Genomic DNA, 10,100 nt, shown 5'->3' on the forward strand with positions numbered 1-10,100 from the left:
ACCCATAAAAGCATGCAGTGAGCTTTCAGGCCAGGCTGTGGGGATAACCTGAAGAGGAATGTGGGCATGCTTAACAATCACTCCCTGTGGGTGGGTAGCCTGTGATTTATATAGCAATATTGGTTCAGTAACTTCCTAACAACCTTGAGTGGAAGGCATAACCTTATGACAGAGCAGTGAAGCCCCAGGCAGTGGCAGAACCAGGGAGAGAACACAGGCCTACCTTGTTCTTAACCCACATGGCTACTTTTCCAGTCTGAAGTCCTAGAATGGGGACCCTGGGGTGGGGGAAATAGGAGCCAAGGCCATAGGGATTCCGATCTGGTCCCAAGGGAGGGCTGAAGGGGAAGCCTGGACTCTAAAAGCCCAAAGCTCCCTCCCTGGCGTAATGTGCTGGTGCCGGGGAGAGTTCCAGAGAGATCCCCTAGGCCCAAGCAAATTAGGCCACCCAACATTCAAGGTTCTCTAAGAATCAAAAACTTGGGGTGGGGTGTGTGAGGATAGGCCCGAACGGGTTCCCTTTCAGCCTCAGGCTAATAACGGAGGCGCAGGGGGGCCAGGGCTAGAATTCCCCTTCCCTCCAAAAGCGTAGCGGAGCTGCGGCACACTCCGCTGCAGCCACGCCGGTGGCTCTCCCTCCCTCCCGATCGCCTGGGCCCGCGGGCCTGAGAAACCCTCCTCGGTCTGACCTGTGGCCGCGGCGACCCTCGACCCCAAAGTGCGGACTGGCTCGCTCCTGGCTCGCCGCGAGGCCCGCGACGCCCGCTCCCGGCCGGCTCCCTCCGCAGCTCTGCGCGGGGAGGGCGGGCGGGGCCGGGGGTGAAGAGGGGCAGGCGCGGCCCAGTTCTAAGGCGGGGCGGGGCGAAGTGGGGCGGGAGGCCAGCCGGAGAGCCCGCGCTAACCCGAAGAGGTGCTCCAAGAGGCCCGAAGCGCGCTAGGTGAGACGGCGCGGGCTCGCGGGGCTCAGGTGGGGGAGCTGTCCCTTCCGTGGCGAGGGCTCGGCTAGTGCGGCTACGGGGACAGAGAAAGGGGCAAGTCTGCTGGGGCTGGGGGGTGGGGAGAAGACCTTGGGGGGGCAGGGGAGGCGCTCCCCGAAACTCTCTATATCGTCGGATCTGGGCTCCAAGACCAAGAAGATCGGTGAACGCCCGCAGAGCAGGCCAGGCGTCCGAGCAAGGCATTCGTCCTAAGACCCTGAGAGTGTCTGTGGCAACCATCATCCCCTGGGGTTCCTCGTGAGCTCTCGGGGTCTCAAGCCCTCCAGCCTCGCCCGCGCCCCACCGGTCTCCAGACTGCATCTCTAGGTTTGTGCCGGAGCTGCCCGGGAGTTCTGGGCAGGGGGCAGGAGGAGGAAGGCCGGAGGGGTGGCTGCGCAGGGGACGGCTCTTGTGCACGGTCCCTCCTCTGTCCCAGACCGAGGGCGGGGGGCAGCGCCTCTGATCCTCGGGTGCGGTCTGAGAAGGTTGAGAGCGACTTGGAGTGGCGGGCGGGGAAGCACCCCAAACCCGGTTTGTCCGGTCATAGCCTGGTCCTTAAGTGAATTAGGAGAAGAGGAAGGTTGGAAGCGAGCCCCGCCAAGAGAAAGGGAGCGCATTCGGTGATAGAACGTCTGGACCTCGTTCCCGCCCCCAGGAGCGCTGCTTGTGAGGTTCCACAGGGAGGAAGCGAGCGGCGCGGGCTGCCACGCACGCACTGTGTGGAAGGGGCGAAGGTAGGAAGACAGTGGTCCGGGTGTGAATGGCGGGGATGATGAGGCTGCTGGGGTCGGTGTGGTCGGGATGGGTTTTGAAGGGGGCCTTGGAGTGCTGCCCCCATCCAGGCCCCTAGGGGCGCACTTCCAGTGCCGCCCTCCCCCCCGCAAGTTCAGATCAAGTGGGAGTTACTCAAAGAGAAAGTTTGGTAAGAAGTTAAGAGGAGAAAAGAAAAACCTCGGAAGATCATACATGCCACAGGGTTTACAGACATGGAATCCTTATCTCGGCCTGCCTGGAGCCTAGATAGTTTATTTGCATGATTCAGCGTCCCTGGGCTCCTTACTTACTTCAGCCCTCAACCCACTTCTCAGATCTTCTGTTTCTCCACTTAATTCTTTCCTTAGTGCAACAACATACACACGCCCACACACCTTCCTGAAGAGAAGAGGCTGGGACAGGAGTTTCTGACAGTTCTCACCAGCCAGAGCTGTCAACTTTAATGGGATCAACCCCAACCAAAGAAACAAAATAATCACATTCTAGTAGCTGTGTATCACCAGTCAGCGCTCTTGGCAACTCCAGCCATGTCACCCATTCCTTCCTGGAGAATTATAGTATTTCTGAGTTCCAGAAGATGTGGGATGTGGGGAGAGGGAGACTGTAAGAGAGGCCACAGCGTACTAAGGAAGTACGTAAGAACTTTGAATGCTGAAGATCAGCTGTATCAGGCTGGATTTTCTTAAAGATTTGTAACTTTATTTCTTATCCACCCCTTTTAACACACACAGGAACCCCACTTCAACCTGGGGTTGGTAAAGATTGGGTAACGTCTGAAATAAAACTGAGCATTAGAAATGCTTCAGTAATTTAAGGGAGTTCAGAAAGGGGGAAAAAGTGTCCCTCACTTCTCTAGGCTGGGTGAGAAAGGAGGACCCCAGAGTGTGGGGATTGGCCCACCCCATTGAGAAAGCACCTGTTTTGTCACAGGGGCCTCTGATTGAGGGTTTATGTACCTAGTTCTCTATGTTACTAAGCAGTACTTTCTTCTTGTGTCTGTATTTCTGTTTACATGAAATTGTAGGTGTATGTCTGACTGTATCTTGCACTTATTTGTATTAAGGTACATTGTGTATATATACGAGTCACGGTGGTGAGCTAGGGGAAAGGGAGTGAAGACTGAAAAGAGATTTTTCTCAGATTGGAAGAAATTCTACTGTCAGACCCTCCTTGGCTTGCCAAGGAGGAAGATGTTCCAGAGGAAAATTATAAGCTTTGTAGGAAAGGAGGATTGCTGGGTATAGGGACTTTTCATTTAGTCCCACCACTTCATGCAGGAGGCTTGTTAGCTTAATTATTAAAACCAATTTGGGATCAGGGTCATCCAAAATTAGCTTTAGATTAGGCAATGGAGATTAAGGAAAACCTAATTCCTTAAATTAAACAAAAAGAATTTTATTCACTGTCTTTTTGCTTTAGTCATCTTTAATAAATATTTTGGTGAATTGGAAATAAGTTAACATTGTCCTTCTGTACTTAAGATACAGAGAGACTTTTGTTAGTGTTTCTTTGAAGCACCACGTTAATGGAGGTGAGCCATTCTTGTATTTTATAACCTCCCACTAAAATATATGCAGGAATAATGCTGATATGTAACGCTAACCAAAGTACATTACACTATTATTATTTGCTTATATTGCAGCTATTTGTTTTTGAAACTTCAGCATATAACATGTATTCATAGTATTAGCAAACTTGCTTTATCTTCCCACCTTACTAACCAAGATATTCTACATTTTACAGCCTTTTTAAAAACATAAAGCCTTACATCACAATTGTAATGGCTTTAGTCTAGGTGTCATAAAGAATAAATCCTTAGACCAATAAGTAAAATAAATATCACTATCACATATTCACAATTCATAGTTACTTAGCTTTAGCTAGAGTTGAAACATATGTTTCAGATTCAATTAAAGGTGAACATTCATGCTTTGGACTCCAACTACTAGAAGAGGCTTTCTGAAAATTTTGTGAAAGCACTACAGATTGACAGGGTTGGTTAAATCCCTTCCTGCCCAATCCTTAGGCCTATATTGGTGACACTCAATTAACATTGAATGAGAATAGAATACTCTATAGGGCACAGAGGGAGCATAGCTCCCTCTTGTGTGTGAAATAGAGGATGCCACCTACAGAGAGGAAGTCACTCATTCATATATATCCATTCATTCAACCCACAAGCTGATTAGTATATGCTACATGCAGGGGATGCAAAGATGGAGATTAGAAGCTAATAGGGAGACTGATGTTCAAACAATTACAATCCAATGTGATTATTGTGATCGTGGAGGTATATTCAAAATGCGATCAGAACATTAGAGGTAGGAACATCTACACTGGCCCAATGGTGTCAAAGAAAATTTCACAGAGGAGGTAACATGAGCTGAGACTTGAAGGGTGAAAAGGAGTTTGCTAAGGAGTAAGAGCATTCCAGGCAGAGGAAATAGCATATACAAAGGCATGAAGAGTTAAAAGAGTATGTCAGATTCAGGGAGAGGCCAATAATTCAGTATTGCTAGAGGTTAGGCTGGGCCAAAGATGGAGGTGCAATGGTAGATGAGATCTGATCATAAAGGACTTTGTATGTGATTGTGAGATTAGGTTTTACCTAGAGCAAAGAAATAAAATGTTTATATTTCCTTGTTAGAAAACAATGTTCTGGCACCAGGCAAGATAGAATGAGACTGAACTAGGGCAGTAGGGAAGGAAATTCATGGATGGTTTCAAGAAATGTTTAGGAGATAAGATGGTCCATCTTTCCGGCTTATTTTATTGATAACAGTGGTGATGTCACCAAAGAGACAAAGAAAACAGAATAAAAAGCAGAGCAGAGACAGTGAATTCAGTTTGGGACCTGTTAAATCTGAGGCATCCATGGGGAAGCCAAGTGAAAATGTCAATGGGACAATTGGCCCAGGTAAGAGGTCTGTCTGGAGACATAGATTTGAGAAGCATCGGCCATGGGAATAGATGAGTTTGCCTACGGAATCATGAAGAGTACTAGAAGAAAAGAGCCAAGGCAGAATCCTGGGAAGCAGAAACATTTCCGAGAGAGGAAGGACTAGCAAAGGAGCCACAAAAGTCATGGCCAAAGGCAGGAGACCCAGGAGAACATGCTGTCATGGAGACTCAAGGAGGACACATTTGAAGAAAGGGGAAACGGTCCACAATGCCAAATACCACAGAGAGGTTAAGAAAGATGAGACATGAAAACTTCCCTTTGGATTTAGCATGTGATAACCTAATGGAGAAGATGGGAATGGAGAGAAGCCAGATTGCAATGGGTTGAGGAAATAAAGCAGTGGAGACACCAGCATAGACTATTCTTCCCAAAAGCCTGGCTATGAAAGGGGGAGAGTGAGATAAGACAGTAGCTGGAGGGGACTGAGAAGTTCAAGGGAGAGGGTCCCTTCTCTTTGTGTTCTTAAGATGGGAGAAATTTAAGCATATCTTTGAGAGAAGGAGCCAGCAGAGAAAGAGAAGCTGACAAGTTGTGTAGAGAATGGGGGATGACTAGGGAAAGGTGGTTGTGAAGGCAGGCAAGAATTGGAGTGAGAGCCCAGGAGAAAAGGAGATACCCATTCCCCTGCAATGGAAGAATTGAAGAGTTAAGAAAAAAGCAAAACTTCATGGGAAAACCGAGGCTCAGAGCTTATGTGACTTATCCAAAAGACAGGATTAAAACTGTCTCTCTGTCTTTTTGCCTGACACTATGCTACCCCCCCAGAGATAGCATAGGAGGTGGCCAGCCTAGAAAGAGATTGAAAGGCTGGGAGCCACAGGGTATTATAGAAGAATCACAGAATTTAGAACTAGAGGGGACATGGAGATCATCATATCCAATTGCAGACGAGGAAACCAAGGACCAACGAGGTTGTCATTTGCCTGCCTAATGTTTTAAAATAAGTGAAGAACTGGTTCCAGCCCAGGGTTCTCTCCAACAAGGATTGGATAAGGAGATAAATGGAGTAGTCAGATGTCCTCTCTTTCCCAATCTTGTAGCTTCTATCTATTCCTGTCACTCTGTTTCAGGTATTATTCTTAGCACTTTACACACGCAATCTTGTCTCACACTTACAATGACCCTGTGAGGTAAACACTGTCATCCTTACTTTTAATAAAACCAAGTATCTATAGGGGTCAAGTAACTTGCAAGAGGCAGATACAGAATTCAAACACAGAGCTGCTTAACTTCAAACTTATTCTTTCACTATATCACTTAATAAGACACTACCTAGCCAGACTATAAATAATGGAGCCTCCTGGGAAAACCAAGACCCCAATACAGATCACACACAGGGAAATGAGCAGAGGTGGGATCATTGATTGTAAAATAAGGTGAGCTAAGTTGATTTCAATTATTTTAGAGTTTCCAGAGGAGGAGTCAGGGTGCTTGAGAAAGCTAGACAGACCAGTGTGGGCAGTGCCAGGACCGGGAATCAGCCCTCTGATGATATCGTTGGATTATATATTTAGCAAAGCTGTCTGGCCTTTGTTCCTTCGGAGACTGAGAAGGAAAGCCAATCTTTTTGTAATCTGTACCAACTTTCACCCTTATGCCTTCGCTTGATAGCTATATAGTAAATACAGTTCTTTTTATGTCCTGTGATCTGTCTGATTAGGCTGGAGGCCTGAGAGAGATAAAAGAGAATTATATTTCTTAAGACAGTCCCAGAGGAAGCAGAGAAGCCTCGAGGGTGGTTGTGGCACTGATTTAGGGGACCTAAGGGTTAGGAAAGGAGCATGGGGCAACAGAGATGGATTGCCAAGACCCTCATTCCCTCACAGCCAAAACACAGGGAGATGGATGGCAGAGGAGCAATGGACAGACAGTAGCAGTAGAATCTGGTGAGCTCCAGAGATGAGGGAACTGGTCTGGTTTATTCTTAGCTGTATCTTCAGCACCAAGAATAGTACCTGGCTCATAGACAGAAACATCTATTGTCCTACAGCATACGCCTCCCTGTCACAGTCCCATCAAAATGGCTGCTTTTGGACACACATTCCCCTTCTATACTGGCCTCAAGCCAATCTTCCCAATGGACACCACCTTGGCCGTCATCATTGCCATCTTTCTGACTGCACTGGTCACCTTCATCATCATCCTGCCTGGCATTCGGGGCAAGATGGTGAGAAACAAACCCAGCCCTGGAGACCCCAGCCCCAGAGAGACCTTGGCCTCAAGGTGAGGGGGCCAGACTCTCTGACTACAACCAGACTCAGGAAAGAGACTCTGGTCCTGAAAAAGTGTCACCCACCCCCCAGGAGGGAGGGGAGCTCCCTGAGGAGCTCAGGAGGGAGCTCCCTACTCATTGATTCAACACATAATTTATTGAGAACCTATTACGTGGCAGACACTCTGATCTCAATTGACCAAATGACCTCAGTTTTAGAACCCCCGCCCCCACACACCCAAGTCTGGAAAGAGGAAGGGTGGATTTGGAAGGAGGGTGTTCCTTCCTAAACCCACCCACCCTGTGACTCAGAGGGTGTTCTGGCTGCTGCGGGTGGTGACCAGCTTATTCATCGGGGCCGTGATCCTAGGTGAGTATAATTCTGGGCAACTGCCTCTGTGCCATCTAGTTTGCCCCACAGCCAACCTCCTCTCTCCTGGTTTCCTTACAGCAACTTCTGATTCCAGGGGGTGGGGGGTGGGAGGAGCATAAGCAGAGTGTGATCAAGGAAGTCTTGGATTCTGACCCCTTTATTCATCTTGGGCAAACATATTATTGACAATCTAACCATGAGCTAGACCCTGAGCTCGTTAATAGATATACAATTATGCGCAAAAGAGACCTAGACCCCTTGGAGCTCTCCTTCTGACTCTATCCCAGTAATGCCCAGATTTTCCTGAGTTCCTGTATGTCCAACTCCCCAACTCCAGCTGTGAATTTCAGTTCTGAGTGGTTCGTGGGCCAGGTCAGCACCAACACATCATACAAGGCCTTCAGTTCCAAATGGATCAGTGCTGACATTGGGCTGCAGGTTGGGCTGGGAGGAGTCAACATTACACTTACAGGTAAGTGATGGTTCTTACCTGTGAGGGAGAAGATTCTGCTGTGTCTTTGGAATCTAATCTGGTGTGGTCTAAAGTTCTACAGGATGAAGGGATGGTAGGAAGGGAAATTTCCAGAGATTAATAGCAGCTTCTGTACACCTGCCTAATGTGATGAGCCCCTACCCAGGCTTGAGTTCCTCCTGAGTACACCTGCCCCATTCCCCCAGGGATCCCAGTGCAGCAGTTGAATGAGACCATCAATTACAATGAGGAATTCACATGGCGCCTGGGTGAAAACTATGCTGAGGAATATGCAAAGGCACTGGAGAAGGGGCTGCCGGACCCTGTGCTCTACCTGGCTGAGAAGTTCACCCCGAACAGCCCATGTGGACTGCATGGCCAGTACCGCCTGGCAGGACACTACACCTCAGCCACACTCTGGTGAGTATGGGATAGAGGGCAGCCTAGACCCAGGGATGGTGTTTCTATCCATCTTTCCTCCACTTATGTGGAAATCCCTAGTGGGACAGGCTGGCACCAGCCCCACAGTGCTTGGTTGGGAAACCTATAGGCAGAAAACCGTGTCTCACATCTCTGGGATATTCTTGGGTGCCTGAGCCTCCATGTGGGCCCTTCCAAATAGAAGTGTCTAGGCCAACCTTCACTAGGTCCTTGGCTCTCCAGGGTGGCATTCCTCTGCTGGCTGCTGGCCAATGTGATGCTGTCCATGCCCGTGCTGGTCTACGGTGGCCACATGCTGCTAGCCACAGGCATCTTCCAGCTGTTGGGACTGCTCTTCTTCTCCACGGCCACATCACTCACACCACCCTGTCCCCTGCGCCTGGGCACTGCTACGCTGCACACTCACCACGGGCCTGCCTTCTGGATCACATTGACCACAGGTGAAGTCCAGCCCTGAAGACAGACACAGGGCTTAGGGCCAGGGAGGGAGAGCCAGGGACCACAATATTGGTGGGGGTTGAGGGTCTGCCTCTGGGGGCCAAGATGCCTTTCCTCCCTTTAAAACCCCATCCCTCTTACATCACTCATTGGGGCTTTTTCTCCCCAGTTCCACTACCCACCCCCATAGATGCCTACTCCCTGTGTCTTCTGTCTCTGTCATGTTCCTCATCTCCTAACTCTCCCTTCACCCAACTCTTTCCCAAATCTTCCAATCTTCTGTCCATGCCCGCTTCCCCCAAACACTCTTCTCTATGTCCCCCATTCCTAGAACCCTTCTCTTTCCTGCTTCACATGGCTTTAAACTGTCTTACAGGTCTTTCTCCTCTCCTGTTCTCTCATGCCCCTTCTCATGCCTTCTCCTCTGTGCCCTGCCCTTCCCCCAGGGTTCTCTATTTTCAGAGTTCTCTCTCTCTTTCTTCTGACATGTAATTCAAAGAGCACTGGACTTAGAGTCAAAGCTCAGAAAAATAGAGCCACACCAGCCGTATGACCCTAAGCTAGTCACTTCTCTGAATCCCAGTTGCTCTGAAACAGGGATGTCAGCATTCTCTGAGAGTTGTTCTGATGCTCTTGCAAGAGTTCCTTGGGAGGGTATTACTATCACCAAGGCAGGACACCTATTGTCTCATCCCCAGGACTGCTTTGTGTGCTGCTGGGCCTGGCCATGGCAGTGGCCCACAGGATGCATCCCCAAAGGCTGAAGGCTTTCTTCACCCAGAGTTCAGGAGAGGATCCTGCGCTGGAATGGAATCCTGAAGAAGGGGGACTCCTGAGTCCTCGCTACCGGTCCACAGCTGAGAGTCCTGAGCCCCAGGACATTCCCCTGTCAGAGGCTTCCTCTGAGGCATGCTGTAAGAAGGAGCATCCCAGAGAGCCTGACTGTACCCTATAAGGCTCTTCTCCCTGGTGGCCACCCGGACTTCCAGTCTGGTTCCAGATCTTATTGGAGCCTCATAAACCACCAGAAATGACTGCAGGTTGGGTTGTTTCAGCCCCCCAGCTCCAATCTATAGGTGGAGAAGGAAAAAGAGGCTTTTCCTTTTAAAAAGCAAAACAAAAAGCCCTAATATGCTAAACAGAAATTGGAGCCACCCATAAACCCTGTCTCCATGGTAAGACCAAGCAAGTGCTGCCTGTTTATGCACAGCAACCCTGCCTTCCCTTGATGCCTTGCCTCTTTGAGGTGCCATTTATTGAAACTCAGCTTCATCTACATAATGTGTGTGTGTGTGTGTGTGTGTGTGTGTGTGTGTGTGTGTTGGGGAGGTTATAGTGTGATACCTGTATGGTCCCTCTTATCCCTCTTGTTTCCCTTTTTCTGGGTCCCTTTTGTTCTTCTTTTACTTCCCCAACTTGTGTGATCTCTTGGTACAATGAAAGTCCTGGGC

General features: G+C 49.0%; 2 protein-coding genes across 5 annotated transcripts in view; one reads left to right on the top strand and one right to left on the bottom strand.

The window, feature by feature from the left end:
• DUOX1 (dual oxidase 1) overlaps positions 1–1,028 on the bottom strand; it is a 34,902-nt gene extending 33,874 nt beyond the window's left edge. Inside the window, exon 1 of the mRNA XM_053224071.1 lies at positions 690–1,028. The gene's annotated coding sequence lies outside the window, so the exon portion shown is untranslated. The remainder of the gene's footprint in view (positions 1–689) is intronic.
• DUOXA1 (dual oxidase maturation factor 1) lies at positions 867–9,828 on the top strand. Of its 4 annotated transcripts, XM_053224069.1 has the most exons (9): positions 867–938; positions 1,128–1,304; positions 1,633–1,711; positions 6,704–6,880; positions 7,238–7,295; positions 7,636–7,770; positions 7,977–8,190; positions 8,434–8,651; positions 9,348–9,828. In XM_053224069.1, the coding sequence occupies exons 4-9, from the start codon at positions 6,734–6,736 to the stop codon at positions 9,602–9,604; spliced, it is 1,029 nt and encodes a 342-aa protein (XP_053080044.1). In that variant the 5' UTR covers positions 867–938; positions 1,128–1,304; positions 1,633–1,711; positions 6,704–6,733; the 3' UTR covers positions 9,605–9,828. The 4 variants fall into 4 exon arrangements, with proteins under 4 accessions (XP_053080044.1, XP_053080045.1, XP_026922957.2 ...); XM_053224070.1 differs by lacking the exon at positions 1,128–1,304 and having other exon boundaries at positions 888–938; XM_027067156.2 differs by lacking the exon at positions 867–938 and having other exon boundaries at positions 1,076–1,304; positions 2,099–6,880.
• Positions 9,829–10,100: the final 272 nt, after the last annotated feature.

Source organism: Acinonyx jubatus, chromosome B3, assembly GCF_027475565.1.
Source record: "Acinonyx jubatus isolate Ajub_Pintada_27869175 chromosome B3, VMU_Ajub_asm_v1.0, whole genome shotgun sequence".
Lineage (NCBI taxonomy): Eukaryota > Metazoa > Chordata > Mammalia > Carnivora > Felidae > Acinonyx > Acinonyx jubatus.